Source organism: Protopterus annectens, chromosome 3.part1 (genome assembly GCF_019279795.1).
Source record: "Protopterus annectens isolate FY-2018-M chromosome 3.part1, PAN1.0, whole genome shotgun sequence".
Lineage (NCBI taxonomy): Eukaryota > Metazoa > Chordata > Ceratodontiformes > Protopteridae > Protopterus > Protopterus annectens.
This window is the reverse complement of record NC_056732.1, coordinates 306,840,111-306,864,177: the sequence shown is the minus strand read 5'-3', so window position 1 is coordinate 306,864,177 and position 24,067 is coordinate 306,840,111. Positions and strand designations below refer to the sequence as shown.

General features: G+C 40.9%; 1 protein-coding gene across 1 annotated transcript in view; it reads left to right on the top strand.

The window, feature by feature from the left end:
• Positions 1-941: 941 nt before the first annotated feature.
• Positions 942-24,067, top strand: part of LOC122797665 (PHD finger protein 14-like) — a 488,266-nt gene continuing 465,140 nt past the window's right edge. The window contains exon 1 of the mRNA XM_044066206.1: positions 942-1,027. Coding sequence (XP_043922141.1) covers position 1,027 — 1 coding nt within the window. The 5' untranslated portion in view covers positions 942-1,026. The remainder of the gene's footprint in view (positions 1,028-24,067) is intronic.

Below are 24,067 nucleotides of genomic sequence, written 5' to 3'. Positions count from 1 at the left end.
GTACCTCATTATGAGGAACGTACCTCATTTACGGTCTTAAAAAGTTCGTGTTCATCAGTCAAAGTTCCACATTGAAAGGGTTTGTCACGCATTCGGTATTGGGAAATGTTTAACTGACATTCATGGTAAATAGAAATGAATCATAGCAATTCATTAAAAGATCTCTTTTACAAGTAAATGGAGCGTATTTACATCATCCTATGACCTTCCTAGTTGAAGCTGTTAGTATGTGTTCCACATTTTGCCCATTTGTTCCACATTATAAGGGCTAGTGTTCCTCATTTTGGAGATGGAAGGTTGAGAGCTATGCATAGACATGCAGAAAGGAACTACGGCTTACATAGACTTTGTAATCTGTTTTAGGCGCTGCTGCTTATAGAGACTTAGTAGTTCAGCTCAGACATCCAGAATGTAGGATAAATGACTGCCCTGGAAAGATATTCAACCCTCATTTTACAGCAAACTGTAAATGTTTGAATCAAGTTAATGAGTGTGTTACCTTCCCTCCCTACCCTGGATTTTTTTAAGAAAAGGGGGCTGATTACAGGCAATGACTTCTAATAATCGTTGCAGTTACGTATGTACACCTTTTACTTTACAGATATGCGTTATTTTCTCTATTAACTAAATTAATAGTACTATTACTTTAAAACTGTCCTTAGTTTTTCGCTTTTGTTCCTAATTTCGAAGGTAAAAGTCTTGAAAGATGTAGTTATAGAAAACCCAAGTGGCAAACAATTCCTGGACGCTCCAAAAACCCGCGTTTTATGAAAACTTTTCAAAACAACTGTATGGAGATTGTGAAATAATTTTAAAAAACTAGAACTGGTTTACAGTTACAACAATGAACTCTACACTAATTCATAATAGTACTATACTACTAGTAAACTCCTATCCGCTAGTATCGCTTTTAAGCCTTCCTCATTGCGTTTACCATTTACGTGATGACGTCTCAGAGAAGGCATGTCTCGTAAGACAAAATGTTGTGAACGTAAGCCGTATGTTTAAGTCTGGGGTAAAGGCGAAAGTGAGTGTTTTTGTTTTGTTTATATGTTACTGCTCTTTGCACTGTGAGCAATATTTACATGTTCAAGAGAGTGAACTATGTGCAATTATACTGCTGCTGCGTTGCCTCTTAATGAACCATTCCTCTTCTTTAATTTTGATTTTTCATGTGATGTACATCTACAGGGGTTACCTGTGGTGGTGGAGCAAATGAATGAAATGCTTGGGTGTTGGGAAGAGTATGTTTGGAAGGCCATTTATTTATTTTTTTAGTGTGTTTGCCTTGCTGATGTCTAGTGTTTTGTACTACACACGAAAATTAAAATTGTATGGTTCTATGTATGGTTTGTTTCTCGTATACGTAAGGACAAACACAGTAGTGATTTTTATATCTCTGTATTTGGAGTAATTTGTTTAGATATAATTTTCAACAGTATATGTCTTTGCGCAAGTATGACAGGATCCTTAAATCACGTGATATAAATTACAACGTGCTGTACAGTTTAACAAAAAATATTTTGGATTGCAGCATTTTACGCGAAGTGTATCATTGTTTTTGATTTGCTTGCATATTTGGACAGTTCTGGTTCTTCAGCTGAAGTGACGTTTGCATGAATGCTTGTAGCTAGCTGAACTTAATCTAGTTTTAAGTTGTAGTCAATAAGCACTCTTGACTTACTGCTCCTGATGTGCTTTTGGTGTTCGTAGGCTTGTATTTTACCTAAGTGAAACACGGGGCTATGAAGTGAATATAAAATGTTGTTAAATTTCACTCTTCAGAAATTGTAGTTTGTATTTCTTTTTTTTTTTTTTATATAACTACATTTCTAGAATGATTTGCCATTTCATGACTGCAACTTCAAGGAAATCACTGTACAGCTTTTGTGACTATTGTGCCGCTCCAGCCAGTGATAATGCCAGAGTTACTGAACTTGATCAGCAGCCTGTCAGGGCCAGGCTACTTTTCTGTTTGCTTTATTTAACTAAGGAATGTTTGTTGTCCTGTCCATGAATAATCATGATTGCTGGACTGTACTACCAGCTGTCACTCACCTCCAGAGTTAGGTGAGTAAGTACATTGTATGTAAAAGTCTTGTAAGGTCAATCTTTCACCTTAAAATTTGTACTTATGGATGTTTTGCAGTCTGTTCCTTAGAGGGTTGAGTATTGTAACAGACTATGATGGGTTCAATTTTTATTGGAGCCAAAGAGCACATAGACCGTCTTGGTTATGGTCTGTGATCCTTTTGTAGGTGTTGCTGTCAGAATCAAGCTGTCCTCGGCATTTAAAGTAATAGTTGATAATGGGAGAAACAGTGGGAAAAGGACTGGTCATAACACTGAACCATGTGGAATGTCTAATGTGAAAGTGTTAAGATCAGATAGCTGGTGGTCTTATTGAACAGTTAGAGTGGGAAAGGTCCGTTTTTTTCATATGTATGTGTACATATTTTTATCACTTGTGACAAACAAATTTACATTTAGATAAAAGAAAACAGACCATATTAACTTGTTCACAGTTGCCAACATTATACACCGCATATATTTTTGTACAGTATAATCAATCCAACATTGCATACGTTGGTGAGTTCCTGCCTTCCCTTTAACCTTATTCCTTTTCAAAAACTGTTTTCTTCCTGTATTGTTCCCAGAGTTTTCATTTTTCTAAGGAATTTACTCCTACTCCTTTCTAAAAGGTCATGTTTCCAGTTCTCTTATCTCTTTTACAATATTCACTATTTCAAATATGATTGGTTTAGACTTTGTTTTCCATTTTCTAGTATTTTGTTTGGCACCACCAGAGTTGAACTTAAGAAGGCCATATGTTCAGGGAACTTAAATCCTGTATCCCAGCTCTAAGAATCATTTCCTCATCCATTTGCCCGCCTAATATTTCTGACACAGTACTCTGTAAAGAATTTTTAAATTCTGCCATCTCCCAAACCATATGCTCCCAGTTACCTGTTTCTTCGCTATCATACCTTCAACATTTTTTCATCTACCTGAGGAAAAAAAATCTTTGGAGTCTGCTTGGAGTATAAAAATACCTATGCAAACACTCCAAGCAAATATTTTAAATCTTCTAGACTTTGCTGCATATTTGGAAGCCATACATATGTCTTCCTATAATTTCTTTGAATTGCTTATCCAATCTTTCCTCCAGTCTTTTCTAACCTTCTCGGATTCCTATGGTTATTTTACAATATTTTTATATGCCCTACTAATTATCCCTTTTTTAACGGCAACCTCTGTTGTAGATTCAACTAAAAAAATCTGCCCATGCAGGTCTTCCACTTAGGAATTCCCATCTCTTTCGCTTAGCCTTTACTCTGATATCAACCCCTGGTAGGAAAGGCAGTCTGTAATCTGCAGTCCAAATGCCTTCTTGGCCTCTTCCCATTTTATTACCTTCCCCCTCAATTATTTGTTCCCAATACTTTGGTTCCTTTGCCAGTTTCCTCCAGTAAATTCCCTCTTGCTTTTTCTCTGTACCCCTAATTGCAGTCATCCCTATCGTCTGAATTTCCTTTCTCCATTCCTGTGTTGGCTTAACTTTTAGAATACTTTCTGCTACTTTGAATATAATATTCTGTATGATGTTATTCTCCTTGAAGATCTGCATCCAAAATCCCACTCCCTCTCTTTCTTTCTTGAATTTCCTTCCTGCTTCATCATTATCTCTTTATAGGTTCATAGGTTCATACTAGGCTATCTGCCCAAGGGCATTTATAAGCCTAGCCCATAGTTATGTGGCTTTCGCCACCCCTTTAGTTTGAATAAAAACTATGCCTATCATTTTTCTGTGCCTCTGTCAAGCAGTGACACTGAAGTAATCCCTGGGGTATATCTGCGATCTCCCATCCATTGGTCAAGATTCCTCTTGAACAAGGCCAGCGAGGTGCTCTGCCTCACATGTACCGGGATTTTGTTCCACAGCATAGGGAGTCTCTGGGTGATGAATCTGTCCCTCCAGCACGTTCTATTTATAACCGTGTCAAGGTTTAAGTCTCCCGCCCTTGTGGTTCTGAGGGATCTAGATTTTTTGAGGTGAAGCATATTCATCAAATCTGGGTTTGACATGGCCTTATATGTCAGGCACAGGTCACCTCTGAGCAAGCGGTATGAGACTGAATAGAGCTGGAGTTCTTTCAGTCAGGCAGCATAAGACATATTTTTGAGACCCTTTATCCTTTTGGTGAGGAACTTTTGGGGCCTTTCAAGCTGCAGCAGGTGTCTGGTCAGATACATTCCGAATGGGGCATTGTACTCAATCATAGGTCTAATAATAATAAGTCTTTCAACTTAGCATTGTAGCTTTCTGCTTGTATTATGTCTAAGACCCTTAACTTTGTAGCTCTAAAATTTCCCTTCAAATAAGGTAATCCTAAACCACCTCCTTCTGTTGGAAGGATTGACTTATCACTTGACTCTTGCCCTCTTTCCCTCCCAAACAAAACCTTTTAACTCTTAATTGCTATCCACAACTCCTGCTCTGTTTGATAAAAATATACCTAATCTGTGTATAAAACTAAAAGGACTAGAAACATTTTTATTGCTTGTATTTTGCTATGTGTATCCATAGACGAGCTTCCAGTTTCTCCAGTTTAATATTATATTATTTTTGTTTAGTGTATTTCCATATATCCTTAGCTGCCTTAACAGAATCATTTTTAACCCATACTCCTAAATATTTTTTTTTTCAATAAATGTGGATATCGCTGAAACATTTCATGTGTGAGTACATAGTTTTCAGTTATAGCCTTTGTTTTATCTTCATTAATTTTATCTCTAAAAAAAAACTTGAGACTGTTTCATAATGTTCTACACAACACTATGTCCTTTTCTGGTTTTATCAGGTACAAAATAATATTGTCTGCAAATAAAGCCAACTTTTCTTGATTGCCATTTTTCAGTCCCTTATTTTCTTTGCCAGTGGTTTGAAATATAATGCAAATAAAGGGGGAAGAGGACACCCCTGCCTAGTTCCTGTTTTCAGACACAACTTATCAGAGAGGAACCCTCCCACATTTATTTGTGCCTCTGATCCCTCTTATGCCCTCTCAAGTAACCTTATTATTGTATCAGGGATGGATTGCAAATGCTTCCATTCCCCTACTCATAAAATCCAGCTTAGTCTGTCAGATGCTTTCTCTGCATCAAGACCCGCCAACAACTGTAGTATTTTCTTCTATTCTACTTCCCTCTGGATCGTTATTGTTTTATTAAAGGAGAACCGCACCCAAAAATTGGAAAAATAAAACATGCGTTTTTAGCACATCTTGAACTTTTCTGCATTGCTAATGCTTTTGCATCAAAGTAAATGGTTATTGTTATTTTCTAATTTGTTATATCCTAACATGATTTGAAGGAGACTGCCATGGCTAGCATTATTTTGTTTTACAGTCAATACCTTCACGTTCCTAATGATATGTTAGATGGACAGAAAGAAATCCTTATGATGAGAGGATCATTTACTGTGTTTTTTTCCCCTCTCTCATCAGTATACAAAAGTGCTGTGGTTGCCTACTTTTCACTGTCAGCATCAATCCACATGTTTAATTACTTTGCTTTTTCATTAGTGGCCATCTCTGTTGCAGCATTTTAAGGAATGTTTGAATGACAGGCTTGAAAATGTAGCTGAGGTAATTGTTGTTTTCAAACTTACAACTGTAGTTCAGTGTTCATGTGTGAGAGGCACTCCTTAAAATGGAGAATATCGATATCTGTGCAGTGACTGAAACCTGGTTCAAGGCTCCAGAGAGCTCCCCTGCATTACCAGGATATAACTCCTACCATACCTTTCGTCTGTCAAACCAGGACCGGAACACCAAGGGCGGAGGTGTGTCCATATTCATTAAGGACAACCACACCTCCAGGCTAGTTGCCCAACAGAATTCATCCGGAATTATCCAAGTACAACTAACTCTGGGCAAAACTGCAATCCATACAGATCCCCCACCAAGCTCTGGGATTCCCACTCCTCTTTTCTTGATATAATAGAATATCAGGGTCCAACCTAACACCCTAATATTGGGCGATTTCAACTACCCCACCATTAACTGGGAAAACTATTCTTGTACCAACTCATAGGTTGGTACTAGGCTATTAGATCTAAGGCCTATATAAGCCTAGCCAAAAAGGTACCCTGCCGTTCGCCACCCAAGAAAATTATTTTCCTGTGCCCCTGTCGAGCAGAGCCACAGAAGTGATCCCTGGGGTGAATTTCCTATTTCCCATCCAGTCATCAAGATTTTTCTTGAAGAGTGCTAATGAGGAGCTGTATTTGACATAGATTGGTAGTCTGTTCCAGAGTCTGGGAAGTCTCTGGGACAGGAATCTATCCCACCAGCATGTTCTGTTTATTGTGGTGACAAGGTTTAGGTCCCTAGAGTGTGTAGCTCGGAGGGATTGCGATTTCTTTAAGTGGAGCATGTCCAACAGCTCTGGATTTGACATAGTTTTGTATGGTAGGCAGAGATTGCCTCTGAGTAGGCGATATGCGACGGAGTAAAGCTGGAGTTTTTTGAGACGGTCTGTGTAGGGCATCTGTTGAGGCCAGTAGTCCTCTTTGTGAGGTATTTCTGTGGCCTTTCCAGTTGTAGATGTCTTGTGAGGTACATACCAAAAGGGGCGTTGTACTCTATAATGGGTCTAATGAGTGATGAGTAGCGGGGAACAATGACCTCTCTTTTTCTGGATGAGAAACACTTTGTGATGAGGTGAGCCATGTAGAAGGATTTCCTGACCACTGTGGCAATGTGATTATCAAAGGAGAAACTACTGTCCCAAGGTCTCGTGTCACACATTTGGCGTTAAGTAGACTACCACTTATGTGGTAGTTCATGGGTACAGAGTTTTTAACAAAGGGGATGACAGTACACGTTTTGGCATTGAGCTTCAGGCCATGTCTTTGACATCAGGCATCTGTCTTAGTGAGGCCCTTTTGTAGTATGTCCACATCGTTAGGAGTTTCGATTATGGCTCCTAGTTTGCAGTCGTCTGCAAACTTTGTTAGCCAAAGACTTTCTATGTTAGCCTGTACTTCAGAGAAGTAGGTACCAAACAGGAGAGGACCCAGGACTGAACCCTGTGGTACTCCACTTGTCACTGGTCTGAAGTCGGATTTGGAGTCTGCTACTTTTCACAGTGTGGGTTCTGTCCGTGAGCCAGTTGGCAACCCATCTTGTGACATTGGGATTTATACCTAAGTTTAGTGAGCTTATCTATAATTCCAGTGTGGGGGATGGTGTTGAAAGCCTTGCAGAGATCTAGATAAGCTGTGTGAACCACCTTACCCTCATCTATGGCTTTGGTGACTGCTTCAAAGAAGTCAGTCAGGTTTAGGAGACATGATCTGCCTTTTACAAACCCGAACTGGGTAGGGTCCAGAGTTTGGAGATTACAAATATCTTTGTTTATGAGTTCCATGATGATACATTCCATGGCCTTACAGACCAGACTCGTCAGGCTAATGGGGCGGTAGTTCCCGGGGTCCATCGTGGCTCCCCCTTTGTGGAGTGGGATAACTGTCGCGGTGCGCCATTCAGTGGGCACAAAGCCTGAGGTGAGGCTATGATTGAACATGGTACTTAGGTAGGGTGCCAGTTCATTCTGTAGTTTCATGTAGAACGCAGCCTGGGATATTGTCAGGTCCCATGGATGCTGTGTTCTTGGCTTTGCAGAGTGTGTTTTTTACCTGTGCAGCCGTGATTACAGGAACTTTGCATTCTTCTGGTATAGAGATGGGCCCTCTAGAGGTGAGAGGGGGGTAAAGTTAGCACTGAACCTATCTGCCAGGATGTTGGCAATATCAGCTGGTTCTGTATATTTAGTGCCATTGTGCTGTAACTCAGAGCAGATCTGAGTGTTGCCATTGATATTGATATTCTTGACATAGCTATAGAATGCTTTGTGGTTGTCTTTATGGTCAGTGGCAATTTTGTTTTCGTAACTAGCTTTATGAGAGATTGCAGCTTCTTACTGAGGTTGACCAGGGAGTTCTCCAGTCATGGGATTTTACTCTTTTTTTTTGCAACAGTTTCTTTTTTCTATTGTAGAGTTTGTTTATGATAGAGGACCACCAGATTGGCTTCCTTTTTTTGGAGGATAGAATCTTGGTTCTATTAGGGATAGCATGATCCATGCACTCGTGTAAGTGCTTATAAATTGCATTTGTGTAGGATTCAGCAATCACACCTCTATTGTTCGTCTGCATGGGTGTCATGAAGTTCGCCACTTCTGTCTTAAGAAGTGTGAAGTTGGCTTTGGAGAAGTTTTTTACGGTGGTTTCCCTAATTGGGGGTGGGGGCAGGATGTGGATGTCTAGGGTGATTAGCTTGTGGTAGGATCTGACCAACGAGGAATTGACCTCTGGTGTGGAACACCGGTTGCCCATATTTGTAATGACCATGTCTAGGATATTGCTACCCCTGGTGGGGGTGTGAATAAGTTGATCCAAGGCATTGGAATTTATGAATTCCAGAAAACGTTGAGCAAAAGAGATGGTACATGAGTAGTTTTCACAGTTAATGGTGGGGGGTAGTTGAAATCGCCCATTATTAGGGTGTTGGGTTGTACCCTAATACTTTCCAGTGTGTCAAGAAATGAGGAGTGGGAATCCTGGATAATGGTGGGGGGTCTGTAGCAAGCTACAATTTGGATTGCGGTCTTGCCCAGAGTTAGTTGCACTTGGATAATCTGGGATGCATTATGCTATGCAACTAGCCTGGAGGTGTGGATATCCTTATTGAATATGGACACGCCTCCACCTTTAGTGCTTCGTTCCCAGTTAGGTGGCCGAAAGGTGTGGTATGAATTCTAGTCTGATAATGCAGAGGTGCTCTGTGGAGCTTTGAATCAGGTCTCTTGTCACTGCACTGATGTCGATGTTCTCCATTTTAAGGAGTGCCTCGAGTGAGTGCATTTTGAGGTTTAGACTTGTAGTATTACCCTCAGATTTTGCTTGCTTGTACCTGTTACGGTGGTGAATGTGTCATTTGAACCTTGCCTAAAAAAGGCACTATAGGGGTGGCAAGAGCCTTAGCCAGTATCTGGATTCCCAAGGGCGACAGGTGCAGGTCATCTCTGGCAAAGCATCGTGGTCTGTCGATCATGTTGTCCCAGGCAGACAAATACTGGATCCCCTTAGAGTGACACCAGATGCTTAGCTAATTGTTGAAATCAATCATTTTGTCCTTGTACTGTGGTATCATTCTGGGTGATGGCAGGATGCTACTCAGGGCTAGGGTAATACCTGCCTGGGCTACAAGATCGGAGAACTCCTCCATGTCTTGTCATGTAGTCCAGGGAAGTACATCTCAGGTTATTCGCACCAACATGGACAATGACAGTGTCATATTTGTACTTGTTGTGGAGTGACATGCGTGCGTTATGTGGTGGATCCTGGCACCTGACAGGCAGCTGACGGTAACTTTCTCCTTGTTTATCCTGGTGAGTGGAACATCAGTGTGCCTGACTATAGAGTCACCTATGACTAGAGTGTTTGGTACGTTATGCCTTATGGGCTGTGGTTGAGTGGCACACTGAGTTTATGGGCTATGTGTCATTTGGGTTGTGTTGGGGGGGGGTGGAGTTTGCTTGCGTTTCTGCTTTGGACATCCCTGATGCTTGGGCAGGTTTTTATTGAGAGTCTCTGCGAATGTAGGTGTGTGTTTTGTGTTTCTGTGCGTGTGTTTTGGTGGCGTGTTTCCTCAACGCTTCCTAGAATTCATAAACTCCAATTCCCTGGATCAACTTGTCCACACCCCTACCAGGGGCAATTATATCCTTGACCTAGTAATTACTAACATGAGTTCCTGGTGCTCCACACCTGAATTCAACTCCTCGTTGGTGAGATCCGACCATAAACTAATCACCCTAGATATCCACATCTCGCCCTCAACCCCCCATTAAGGAAACCAGTGTAAAAAAAAAAAACTTCGCCAAAGCAGACTTCATGCTTCTTAAGGCAGAAGTGGCCAACTTCACGACACCCATGCAGATGGATAATACAGTTACCACTGCCGAATTCTTTTATAGACGCACTCTATAAGCACCTACACGGATGCATGGATCGTGCTATCCCTAATAGAACCAAGACGCAGTTCCCTAAAAAAAGGAAGCCAATCTGTCGGTCCCCTGCTATAAACAAACTCTACAACAGAAGGAAGAAACTGTTGCAAAAGAGAGTAAAATCCCATGAGTGGAGGAGGTCCCTGGTCAGCCTCAGCTAGAAGCCGAGATCCCTCATAAAATCCTCCAAAGCGATCTATGAAAACATGATTGCCACTGACTCAAAAGACAACCACAAAGCATTCTACAGCTATGTCAAGAATCTCAATGGCAACACCCAGATCTGCTCTGGCACAAACATCATGGAACTAACTGATATAGCCAGCATCCTGGCTGATAGGTTCAGTGCCAACTTTACCCTCCCCTCACCTTCTAAAGGGTCCATATCGGAAGAATGCAGTGCCCCTGCAATCACAACTGAACAGGTGAAAACCACTATTGAAAGCCAAGAACACAGCATCCATGGGACCGGACAATATCCCTGGCTGTGTTCTACACAAACTTCAAAATGAACTAGTCCCCCACCTAAGCACCGTGTTCATTCATAGCCTCACGACGGGCTTTGTACCCACTGAATGGCGCATGGCAACAGTTGTACCACTCCACAAAGGGGGAGTCTTATTAGCCTGACGAGCCTGGTCTGCATGGAACTCGTAAACATATATATTTTTTCTATTGCATCTACGTGACAGTATTTTTAAAGTAATGTATACAGTATGTCATTGTTATCATTCATTTCACCACTTTCTGCATTTGGAATTTCCACTTTAAGGACAGAGTATTTCAGTTATTGGTCATCTGTTTATCTAATTATGATTAAGGTTTTTATATTTAAGTGAGGGTTTTGCATGTAAGTATGGTTCTGATGAAGTCTATTGATGAAAGCGCTTAACCATTTTTTGTGAATAAACTGTATTTCGTATTGGAGGACTTTGGCTGTGAGGTGTATTTTGTATTTGGATGGAACTCGTAAACAAAGATACTGGTAACCTGCAAATTCTGGACCCCACCCAGTTCAGGTTTGTGAAGGGCAGATCTTGTCTCCTCTACCTGATCGACTTCTTTGAAACAGTCATCAAACCCGGGGAAGAGGGTAAAGCAGTTCACACAGCTTATCTTGACCTCGCCAAGGCTTTCAACAACATCCCCCATTCTGGTATCATAGATAAACTCGCCAAATTTGGTATAAATCCATACTAAATCCATACGTCACAAGATGGGTCGCCAACTGGCTCACTGACAGAACCCACACTTTAAAAATTGCGGACTTCAAATCTGACTTCCAACTTGTGACAGTTGGAGTACCACAGGGTTCAGTTTGGGTCCCCTCCTGTTTGGGATCTATTTCTCTGAAGTACAGGCTAACACAGAGGGCCTCTGGCTAGCAAAGTTCGTAGATGACTGCAAATTGGGTGCCTTAGTAGAGTCCCCAAATGACGTGGACATCCTGCACAAGTGCCTCACTGAGACTGATGCTTGGTGTCAGAGCCATGGACTCAAGCTCGACCCCAAAAAGTGCATTGTCACCCCCTTTGATAAAAACCCTGCACCCATGAACTACCACATAGGCGGCAGCCTACTCTACGCTGAAGGTGTGGTGAGACCTCGGGACTGTAGTGGACAGTAGCCTCTCCTTTTGATGATCACATCGCCACAGTAGTCAGGAAATCCTTCTATTTGGCACACCTCATCACCAAAGGGTTCTCATCCAGGAAAAAAAAGAGGTCATTGTCCCCCCCCCACTCTGCTCTCATCAGACCCATTATAGAGTACAACACCCCTTTTGGAATGTACCTTACAAGACATCTGCAACAGCTGGAAAGGCCACAAAAATACCTCCCAAAGAGGATTATAGAACTCAAACAGTTGCCCTATGCTGACCGCCTCAAAAAACTCCAGCTTTACTCCGTAGCATATTGCCTACTCCGAGATGTTCTCTGCCTAACATACAAAGCTATGTCAAACCCAGAGCTGTTGGACATGCTACACCTAAAGAAATCCCAATCCTTCAGAGCCACACGCTCTAGAGACCTAAACTTCGTCACCACAATTAACAGAACATGCTGGAGAGAGAGAGAGATTCCTGTCCCAGAGACTTCCCATGCTCTGGAACAAGTTACCTATCTATGTCAAGCAGAGCTCTTCACTAGCACTCTTCAAGAAAAATTTTGATGAGTGGATGGGTAATAGGAAATTCACCCCGAGAATCACTTTGGTGGCCATGCTCGACAGGGGCGCAGATAAATAGCATCCTTGGCTGGCGAATGCTAGGGAACCTTGTTGGATAGGCTTACATAGGCCCTAGGACCGATAGCCTAGTACCTACCTATGATTTAATAGGTGTCACTTTGGCTGAGATAGTTTGTGTTACATTCACAGCTTTAAATATTGTAGCTAGAATTAGTCTTTGATAATCTTCTTTCCCCTAACTCCAGAAAAAATATACACTTTTGCAAAAATTACACAGTAGAAAAAAATGCAAAATTAAATGCTGACAGAAAATAAGAGTTAAATGAACATCAAAGTCAAAGTAAACTTTGTCATTCAAAGCAAAAAAAGTCCCAAACAGCAAGGATATGTCACACGAAGTAAAAATCCACAAAATACCCAGGCAGAAGACAAATGCTGTATAATATTGACTCAAATAATACTGAAAAAAGTACTGGTAAAATAACAAAAGGTGAACGCTTTCACAGTGGTAGACACCACTTCTTCAGACAACAATAAAGATAAAATCAAGCTCTTAAATACAAATAGCTCCTATTGCATTAACCAATCACAACTTTAAAGTGACCTGGTATATTGCTGAATAGTGCGTGGTTATTTAAGCCTTTTAGATCTTAACACTGGCTTAATAGGAATACTATCATTCAAGCCAAGGCCCCTATGTGACCCTAGCCTTAAAATCCATTGTAATTCAATTCCCCTCCGTTTTAATTAGTGTACCCCATCCTTGGATCCTGGTCCATTACATGCAGGACCTGAAATTAAAAAAGTATGTGGATTACCTGCTTGAATGGTATATTTAGCTAGGGCACTGCATTCCAGACCCTTTCTGGTACAATAAATGTGGTCCCTCATCCTTTCCTTTAGACCCCGGTTTGTTTTCCTGACATGGAACCGGAAGCGCAAATAACACAATGTCCATGCACACCAAATTCATGATGTTACAATCCACCTTGGTACGCAACTGCCACAGGCAGTCAGTTTCTGGGTGATTAAAATATCTGGATTCGTCCACACAATCACAGTATACACAGGCATCACAGTTACAGGTAACAACCCAGTCCCTTACACTATTCATCAGCATTCCCTTACACTATTCATCAGCATTTTGGGGAAGCACAAGTGCTGCCTCAGGTTCTTTTTATTCTTGTGGACAAACCTAGGTTGAGGTCCCGCCAGTTCTAAAATCTTATCCACCTGTAGGATGGGCCAGTTCTTACGAAAAATATCCTTGACCGTATTAACATCCTGCATATAGGATAGTACCACTGGGACCCCAGGGGGCTTAGTCCCTTTCTCTGCTGGGTATATTACTTTGTCAGAGAAAAAGGGTTTAGCCCGTCCTCCTCTCTCATTTATAACCTTTTCTCTGGCATTAATAATTTCCTTTTGACTATACCCTCTAGCTTCAAAGGCTTTACTCAGACAATTTAACTCGAGAAAAAACTTTCTCATCACAGGACAGGCTAAATATGCCCACATATGGTGACACATACCCCACAGCTTAATGGCAAAAAATCAGTCTCGAAACTAGCAGGGCATATCTTAAGCTACTGATTGGCTTTTTTCTTCCTATTGAGATTGAGTTGAATGGACAGATACAACAACATCGAGAGTTATTCAGTGCTGTAGGGGATGAGAACGCTGAGCTATTCCTAAATGAGTTTGTTGATAAGGTTATGTCTTACAAGAGAAGGCTTCTCTCCCAGAAGAAGGGGAAATTAGCCAGAGATTTACATGACTTCAAACATCATGTTTTTACTTTGCCCGGGGCTCGCGAGCAGCCGGAATTAGATTAATCTAATCAGTCTGCAGCTTTAGTGAGTACAACCAGTCAGTGGCGTAATCACTGTCTCCACCAATGGAGTACTACCAGGTAATGCTTCTTCTCCAGAATCGACCAGTTCTGTGTTCTCTACACCACCAATGGAACCGCCCTCAGTTCCTGGTTCAGAGAAGGTTACAGTAGTGTCTGAAGCCGGACTAATAGTACGGCGCTAAATTATTTCAGTGACTAAGGACCAGGTTTTTCCATTGCTTCCCCTGCCATTCCGCCACTGCAGGACCGGGTCTGTAGACCGAATAATGGCCAGAAATGGAAGGAGCCTCCAGGCACGAGCCAAACAAGAACTCTCAAAAAGATGTGGGGCCTGAATCAAATGGACTGATTTGGAATGCCTCACGGTATGTACTTAAACCAGCTGAATGTTCCTTATTGTTGAAAGGCTTAGGCTTTATACCTTCAACGAGAATGGATGTAAGTGAATGCTTAATTGAACTGAGACTTTTTACACGCAATGTGGCCTTGAAAGCAATGTTTGGTGATGAGATGAGTGTTTCAAAAGTAGTTTTTCGCAAACAGTGTTTTTTTGCCTAATCTACCACACAGTGTAGAGGTCTTTTTACAAGCTTGTGAAAAAAATTTATATAGCAAGCTTAATGTAGGCAGCACATATAATTGTAGTAACAACTTATTTTGAGCTAAACAGGTACTCAGTGACTCCTTGTTATCCGCCCAGCTGAAAAGGGTGGTCCTGCAGTAGTACTAGATGCAGATTATTATTACATGGAAATTTTCTAAGATGTTATTGGATACTGCTACTTATCGTGTTGTTGATGTAAATATTGTTTCAAACATGTATACCAGTATTTCAGTATTTTGAATGCTTTAAGTGAATGCTTGTGTATGGGCCTAGTGACACAGGAAATGTTTGATTATTTCAAGGTTGATACACCTTTGATACCTCACCTCCACGGTCTACCCAAAATACACAAGAATCCAGTACAGCCTCCTTTTAAACCGATTGTAGCTGGTGGTGGATGGCTTACTGAGCCAATCTCAATTTTTTTTGATACACAACTCAGAAAGGTACTCGGGGATTTTCCCACGGTCCTTAAAGACACTGAACAGTTTTTGCGTAACTTTTATAATGCCACAATTGATGCAACAAAGGTGATGATAGATATATTAGTAATCTTTGATGTTATTTCTTTGTTTACTTGCATCCCCAATCAAGAGGGCATTAACATGGTTAAAAATGTCCTCCTCAGTCCTCATAAGTTTTCGTCAAGCCATGTTTATTTTTTATGTATGTTGCTTGAGTTAGTACTCTATAATAATGTATTTTTGTTCAAAGATAAATGTTACTTGCAAGTATTCGGCATGGCGATGGGCACAAGCTGTGACAACTCGTATGCCAACCTGTTTATGATGTGGGGGCAATGACACATTTTAAATGGGAAGGATTCTAATATAATTTTCTGTCGACGTTTCGTCTATGATCTTTTTGTTGGTTGGCATGGTAATGAGTATGAATTGATGGAATTTTTTCATGATCTCAATAACACCAGTAGGTTTCTCAAATTCACCATGTGTAGGTCTCCATAATCCATTAATTACTTGGATGCAACAGTGTTTAAGAAAAATGGTGATCTGTGCACCAAAGTTCACAGGAAGGATTGTAACTCTCCAGCCTTCCTTCATATGGAAAGTATGCACCCCTCGCATGTGTTCTTCAGTGTAGTGACTGGACAGGCTATGAGAGTATCCCGCCTGTCCTGTGATATGAGAGATTTTTCTTGAGTTAAATTATCTGAGTAAAGCCTTTGAAGCTAGGGGGTATTGTCAAAAGGAAATTATTAAGGCCAGACGAAAAGTTCTAAATGAGAGAGGAGGATGGGCTAAACCCTTTTTCTCTGACAAAGTAATATACCCAGTAGAGAAAGGGACTAAGCTACCTAGGGTCCCAGTGGTACTTCCTATGGGTCTGTATTAGAACACCGAACATTTGAAATGTCGGGTGTTCTAATATCGACCCGTTTTCAGCGAACACTGAAAATATTGAAGTAACAGGAAACCAAATTCTTTCCTAGGGAAAGAATTTGGTTGTTCATTTCTGTTGCTTCAGTATTTTCAGTGCTCTGGTGGAAAGTTACGGGTCGGGTTCAGGTAAGTGTGCGATTGTGTGGACATGTGGGTTAGGGCGGGTTAGGTGGGTTAGGGCACGGGTCAGATAAGTGTGCAATTGTGTGGACGTGTGGTTAGGGCGGTTTAGGTGAGTTAGGGTTAGGGCGCAGGTGAGGTGACTGTGCGATAGTGACGGACCTTAGGGTTTGGGTTAAGGTAAGTGGATAGTTAGTGGTGTTTGTATCGTTTAGTGTAGGGTTAGGTGTTAGAGTTTAGGTGTATGTGTGTGGATTGCTGTTTGTTTGGTGTGCTTGTGTTGTGTGTATGTGTTTTGGAACAGCAAATTTTTTTCCCTAGGAAAAAATTTGCTGTTCCGAATGTTCAATGTTTTGTTTTTCGATTGCTAGGGTTCGATATTAGAACACCCGACATTTTGAATGTTCGGTGTTCTAATACAGACCCTATCCTATACGCAGGATGTTAATATGGTCGGGGATAATTTTCGTAAGAACTGGCCCATCCTACAGGTGGATGATAAGATTTCAGAATTGGTGGGCCCTCAACCTAGGTTTGTCCTCAAAAATAAAAAGAACCTGAGGCAGCACTTGTGCTATCCCAAAATGTTGATGAATGGTGTAAGGGACTGGGTTGGTACCCATAAGTGTGGTGCCTGTGTATACTGTGATTGTGTGGACGAATCCAGATATTTTAAGCACCCAGAAACTGGCCGCCTGTGGCAGTTGTGTACCAAGGAATTTGGTGTACGTGGCACATTGTGTTATTTGCTTCCGGTTCTATGTCAGGAAAACGAACCGGCGTCTAAAGGAAAGGATGAAGGACCACCGTTATTGTACCAGAAAGGGTCTGGAATGCAGTGCCCTAGCTAAACATACCATTCAAGCAGGTACTCCACATACTTTTTTATTTCAGGTCCTGCATGTAATGGACCAGGATCTGAGGATGGGGGACATTGTAAGATGGAGGGAATTGAATTGCAATGGATTTTAAGGCTAGGGGTCACATAGGGGCCTTGGCTTGAATGATAGTGTTCCTCTTAAGCCTTTTTTAAGCCAGTGTTAAGATCTAAAAGGCTTAAGTAACCATGCACTATTCAGCAATCTACCAGGTCACTTTAAAGTTGTGATTGTGTCAATTTAATCAAGATTTTAGGAGGGAATTTTAACAGTTATGATTGGTTAATGCAGTATGGGCTATTTGTATTTAAGAGCTTGATTTTTATCTTTATTGTTGTCTGAAGAAGTGGTGTCTACCACGGCAAAAGCACTCACCTTTTAATAAACTTTGTTATTTTATCAGTACCTTTTTCAGTATTATTTTGAATCAATATTATACAGCATTTGTCTTCTGCCTGGGTCTTTCGTGGATTTATTGTCATTCAGAAATCACACAAGTGCAAAAACTGAACGAAATTCCGTATCTCTAGACTTAATGTGCAGACAACATATAGACTATTTTCACAGACATTTATGCATGTAACACCTGGCTATTACATCACAAAAATGCAGGTAGACTAATATTGCACATAATTAGAAACACGTTTTAACACTTTTTGAACTGAACACTTACTTGCATGAGACTTTTGTATTGCACAGGTACTTCGTTAAGACATTGCATTGATCCTTGTACAGAAATAGATATTGAGTATTGCACTGTGAACATTAGAGCATTGCACTATGGTTAATTTACGGATTTGCATGTATTGCACTGAATGAAGAGATATTTTACTAGTTTGCTACTGCCCTAAATGGCCTATATGTTACATTCATGGTGAATATTGCACTATTAGGTGAGACTGATAACCATTGCACAAATTGAGACAGTTGGATGTCATGGAGCGTAGTGGTTATTAGAGTTCAGCAGTCTGACATTGGGGAAGAAGCTATTCCTGAGTCTCGTAGTTCTGCAGCGTATGCTTCAGAAGCGCTTTCCGGATGATAGATGCAGGAGCAGTCTGTAAGTAGGGTGAGTGCAGTCTTTTAATTATTCCTCTGGACCTGCTGAGACATCATAAGTACAAGTCGTGGATAGGTGGTCTTAATGATCCTCTCGGCTGTCTTCACCACTCTCTGGAGGTATTTGCGCTCAGAGGTAGAGCAGCTTCCATACCATACTATGAGATTGTTTGTCAGGATGCTTTCTATCGTACCTCTGTAGAAGGTAGTGAGAATTACCAATGGGAGATTCTCTGTCCTCAGCCTTCTTAAAAAGTGCAGCCTCTGATGTGCTTTCTTGACTGTGGCATTTGTATTTGTATTCCAAGACAAGTCCTCATCGATGTGCACACCCAGAAACTTCGTGCTTCTCACTCTTTCAACTGTTTCTCCATTGATGGTGAGGGGGGGGGAATGTTCCTTGCAATTTTTCCTGTAGTCCTCAATTATCTCTTTTTGTCTTGTTCACATTTAGTGCTGAGTTGTTATTTCCACATCAGGTAATGAGTTGTTCCACCTCATCTCTGTATGTTGTTTCATCGTCATTACTGATGAGGCCCACCACTTTTGTGTCATCAGCAAACTTGATGATGTGATTTGTATTGTACCTGGCTGTTCAATCATGTGTTAACAGGGTGAACAGCAAGGGACTTCGTATCACTCAACACTGGAGTTCCACAAGTATGTGTACTATCTGAGGAGTTATTTCCTACGCACACTTTCTGAGGTCTGTCTGTGAGAAAGTCAAGAATCCAGTTAAAAAGTGGAGTGTTGATGCCCAGTTGGAGTAGCTTCATTACCAGATGAAGTGGGATGACTGTTAAAAGCAGAGCTGAAGTCAATGAATAGTACCCTCGTGAAGGTGTTTTTATACTCAAGGTGTTCCAGCAATAGATGAGTGCTAGAGAGATGGCATCTGCCATAGAGCTGTTTGCTCGGTAAACAAACTGCAGAGGGTCAAGATCAGCAGGCAGCCCAGATGTCATGGCATCCTTTGACCAGCCTTTCAAAACAATTCATCACTGTGGAGGTGAGGGCTACAGTGTGGTAGGCATTTAGGCAAGATGGTGGAGACTTCTTTGGTAATGAAATGATTGTTGTATCCTTGAAGCATTTCGGAACTATATGCTGACTCAGAGTTATTGAAGATATCTGTGAGGACATTTGTTAGTTGCAGTGCACAGTTCCTGAGCACGTGCCCTAGGATGTTGTCAGGCCCAACTGCTTTTCTCGGGTTAACTCTGCGTAGTGCCCTCTGGACATCAGCTGGGTTGAGGGTGAGCATCTTCTCGTTATGGCCGATGGGCATTTTCTTTGCTGTTCTGTCCCCTTCCTCAAATTTGCTGAAGTAGACATTCAGCTTATTTAAGAATTCCTTGTTGTCCTCACATTGTGAAAACAGGGGTCTGTAGTCAGTTATGGACTGGATACCCTGCCATAGGAGCCTGAGGTCTTTTTGGTCAGAGAAGTAGCTCTGGTTCTTTCTGCCATAGGTGCATTTTGCTTCCCTCACTCTCTTGTTCAGATTTGCTCTGGATGTTCTGAGGGCTTCCCTATATCCAGACCTGAAGGCTGCATTCCTTGCTTTCAGTAGTTCGTACACCGCTCTGGTCAACCTGGGTTTCTGGTTGGCTCGTGTGATGATGGTTTTGGTGACTGTCACATCATCCCACACATTTCGAGATGTAGCCTATCACTGCCTCGGTGTACTCCTCCAGGTTGATACACTGGTTCTCAGTAGCTGCGTCCTTGAATATGCTCCAGTTTGTGCTCTCAAAACATTCCTGGAGTGCTGAGACTGCACCCTGTGGTCATACTCTTACTTGTTTAACTGTTGGTCTCCCTCTAGTTAGCAATGGTTTATATGCTGGTATTAACAATATGGAGTGGTGGTCAGAGTTTCCCAGGTGTGGGTGAGGCATTGTCTTAAATGCCAGCTTAACATTGCTGTATACCTTGTCTAGTGTATTCTCACACCTTGTTGCAAAGTCCACATATTGGAAATAGTGAGGCAGAACTGTTTTCAAGTTGGCGTGATTAAAGTCACCTGCCACTATGTAAACACAGTCTGTATTCCTGTTTTGTAGTTAATTTATAGCCTGGTATAATGTGGTCATTGTCTCATTTGGATTAGCCCTGGGAGGACTGTAGACAGCTGTGATGCAGATGCTGTTAAATTCCCTGGGTAAATAAAAGGGTCTGCATTTCAGTGACAAAAAACTCTAGATTATCTGAGCAGTGCGAGGATACTATCTCACAACTGGTACACCAGTTGTTATTGATGTATATGCAGACCCCTCCCTCTCTGGACTTACCACTGAGAGAATGTATTCAGTCTGCTCTAAAAAGTGATAGCCCCTCCACATGGACTGCACTGTCATTAATGTTAGAGTTTAGCCAAGTTTCAGTAAAAATAAACATACAGCATTTCCTCACCTTGTTCTGAGTAGAAAATTCCAACCTTAAATAGTCCGTATTGCTTTCCAGTGATCAAACATTTGCCAGCAGAATGGATGGGAGTGCAGGCCTGTAGGGATTTGCTTTTAGCCTTGCAGTGATTCCAGCTCTAGATTCTCTTTTTGCGTGTTCTCTCACACCTCTTGCGTTTTCTTCTCTTACTATGATCCAGTAATGTTGATTCTGTACATAACAGCCATATTGTTCCATGTTTTGAGTAAGATTCCCAGCTAGGGTTGCCACTTTTTCAGTTGCCCAAAGTGGGATATGTTTTGTAAAAACATCAGATTTACAGGGCAAAACATACCCACAGCCAGTACAAAAGACAGAACTTCACTTTTTTGCCTAAATAAAAGCTTATTCGTAGCATTATAGTTGCTTATTCTGTTTCTTATAACATTTGGGTGTTTTCAGATTCAAAATAACTGTTTTATGCAACTATTAAAGAAAATACAGGAAAATCTCAAGACATTTGCCATTTTTTTCCATTTTTTTGCAGGACACAACTGCCCAAAGAAGGACTGTCCCTTGCAAAGTGGGACAGGTGGTAACCCTATTCCCAGCTCTTATAACTTGAGAAGTACTGTAGGCCTCTCAGGCCCTACAGGCACAACTCATCAAACCTGTTGCACAGCAGGCCTGAGGATCGAATTTCCAGAATAGTCTCTCTACTATAAATTAATGGTAGCAATCTTCCCTGATTTACTTTTTTCTCTTAATTTAGACGCAGAATAGGACAAACATTGTACATTTCCTTTCTGAGCTGAAGTAGCCGCTGCTATACTGAGCGTCAGCTTTTTTTCTTTCTTTCTCTCTTTATGGCAGTGTGTTCTATTACAGGGAAAGACATTTGCAACTGAAAACTAAGCTTGAAAGCTCTGCCTTTAAGACTCCAGGTTACGCTATTTATCTGAGGTGTGATGCTGGCAATCTGTAACTGATAAGACACATTTAAATGCCATTGTTTTCTTAATGTCTCTGTTGTTGGGATAAGTGTTCTAACCTAATTACTCTGCCACTATAGTAGCTTTTGTAATGTAACAGACGAGCCAGATGCACGAAAGAAAGGCAAATATAATTATTAAATTATGTTTTTTTTTTTTTTTTTTTTTATACGAGTGTTTAGTGTTGGATTACAGGGAAAAATCACTTTTTTTGGAAAGAAGAAATTGACTTTTGTGTGGAGTTCTCCTTTAATGTTCTTAGAAGTTTGCCTTCCCTACACACATACACACACACACACACAAAATCAATCTGGTAGCTTATCAGTTTTGGCAACAAATTTGCCATTCGTTTAACCATTGCAGACAAACACTTTATAATCATGGTTTAAAATTGAATTTTTCCAATATGTTGGTGGTTCCTTCTTTTTAAAATACTGTTAAAGCATTACAGATCTTTATCACTTTCTCCTCTCTAGCTTCAAAACTTCAACAGGAATATCATCATTCCTGGAGACTTTAGCTTGTTTATACACTACTTTTTTCTCATCCTCTCCGGTCTTAACTATTAATTGTTGAGAGCTTTATCTACCTCTAACCTTGGTATTTTTAAGCCTTCCATAAATACTTTCATCTGTGCTTTTTCTTGATTTGCACATTTCTCTGCTTTTATACAAATTTTCATAAAATTTCCGAAGTTTCCCTAGTAATTCTTTTTATTTTGTTATAGGCTGTTTGGACACTACCATTTCTACTTTTTTTTGCCTAAGCCATTGTCGAAAAAATGTTGATGCTGTGGAGGTATTATCAAAAACAGTTGCTTAACAGTAATCTTTCTAAATTCATGTATTTTATCCAAGTACTCCCACATTTTCTTTATAGTGCTCTGCAGTTGTGCCTCTTGTTCCGTGAAATTCCCCTTATTCTGCAATACTTTAAGCTTTGTCATCCCCTCTAAATAATTCTTATTACTTCTTGATCATCGCAGCAAGAGGTTCTCCCGTTCAATTCTCGGCTGGAGTGCGGGGGGTGCCTTCTGTGTGGAGTCTGCATGTCCTCCCCGCGGTTGGGTGGGCGTTCGAAAGACGTGCGTAAATGGGCGTACCTTCGTTGAAGGTTGAACGTCGAGCTGGCACCTCTGCGTTCGTGAAAATCTACTGCCAATCATTAGCGGACCGGAGTTCCGCTGTGGCGACCCCTAACTGGGAAAAGCCAAAAGACAACAACAACTTCTTGGTCATATCTTTTTCTTTTATTTGTACCCTATGTTTTAAATTCTAATTTTATTTTATCCTACTCGCTACTTATAACTCCTGAAGTACTTTTTATCTTTCCTATTAACTCCCAAATAATTTCCACTGCCCATTCATTCCATTCCTGTATTTTAAAAGGTAGATGGGAAAGTGCCAATGTCTCAATTTTACTTCATTACTCTGCATTTTTATTGCTGCATGACCTGAAATAATTATTGGAAGTGTGTCAGAGCTTTCAATTAAATGCCCATGTTTCTCTGAAATATATAATTTTTGTCTAGTGTAGTTCAGGCTAGTTATTGCAGCTTGGAGAATAATATGTAAATTCAGTGAGTTCCTGCTACTGAATTCACACCTACCATGCCAAGTATTTTCATAAATTTCTTCTCTACCCTGTTTTGTTATATTTTCCCATCCTCACTGTTGCAATTCAAATTTTAGTTCCCACCTATAAGTAGTATTCCCTGATGAAAGGTGATTTCCTCCTAAAAATTTCTTAAGCTCCATAATAGCAGTTTTAGGTGGAATATAAATATGTACCAGCATAATCCTCTTCCTCTGTCAGTAACCCCTTACTACCATAAATCTACCATTTATTATCTTTTTTCCCCTTTTTCTAACACTAGTGGAGCTCCTCTGGCAATTAATATAAATACTCCCCTTTTCCTTTGTTCATTGTATTCTGCTGAATATCCATCTTGCAATCCTTTCTTTATCAAACTCGCATGTTGACTTCTTTCCAAGTGTGTCTCCTGTAACTTTGCTGTTTGCACTCTGCATTTACATTCATAGGATGATACTAGGATATTGGCCCAGAGGCCCTTATAAGCCTAGCCAAGAATTTTGCCCATGTTCCTACAAAGTCAGCATCTGTTTTCCCGTGTCCAGCAGGGACACAGTTAGGATCCCAGGGTGTATTTTCTGTTTCCCATCCAGGTTCCTCTTAAAGAGGGCTAGAGAGGTACTCTGCTTGACATGGAGGGGGAGTCTTTGGGACACAATCTATCCCATCAACAGGTTCTATTAATGTCGCAGACCAGGTTGAGGCCTTGCATGCGGTTTTCATGAGTGCGGTTTGACTTACTGATATGCAGCAACTCTATCAAGGCTAGGTCTTAGTATAACTCAGTATTTTCCTTTTTGTCTATACCTGTGAGACCTTTCACATTCCATGATAATATTGAAGAGTGTTGCCATTATGATAAGAAGTTATTATTATTATTCCCACATATTGTATATAACAGCTTTTTTAGA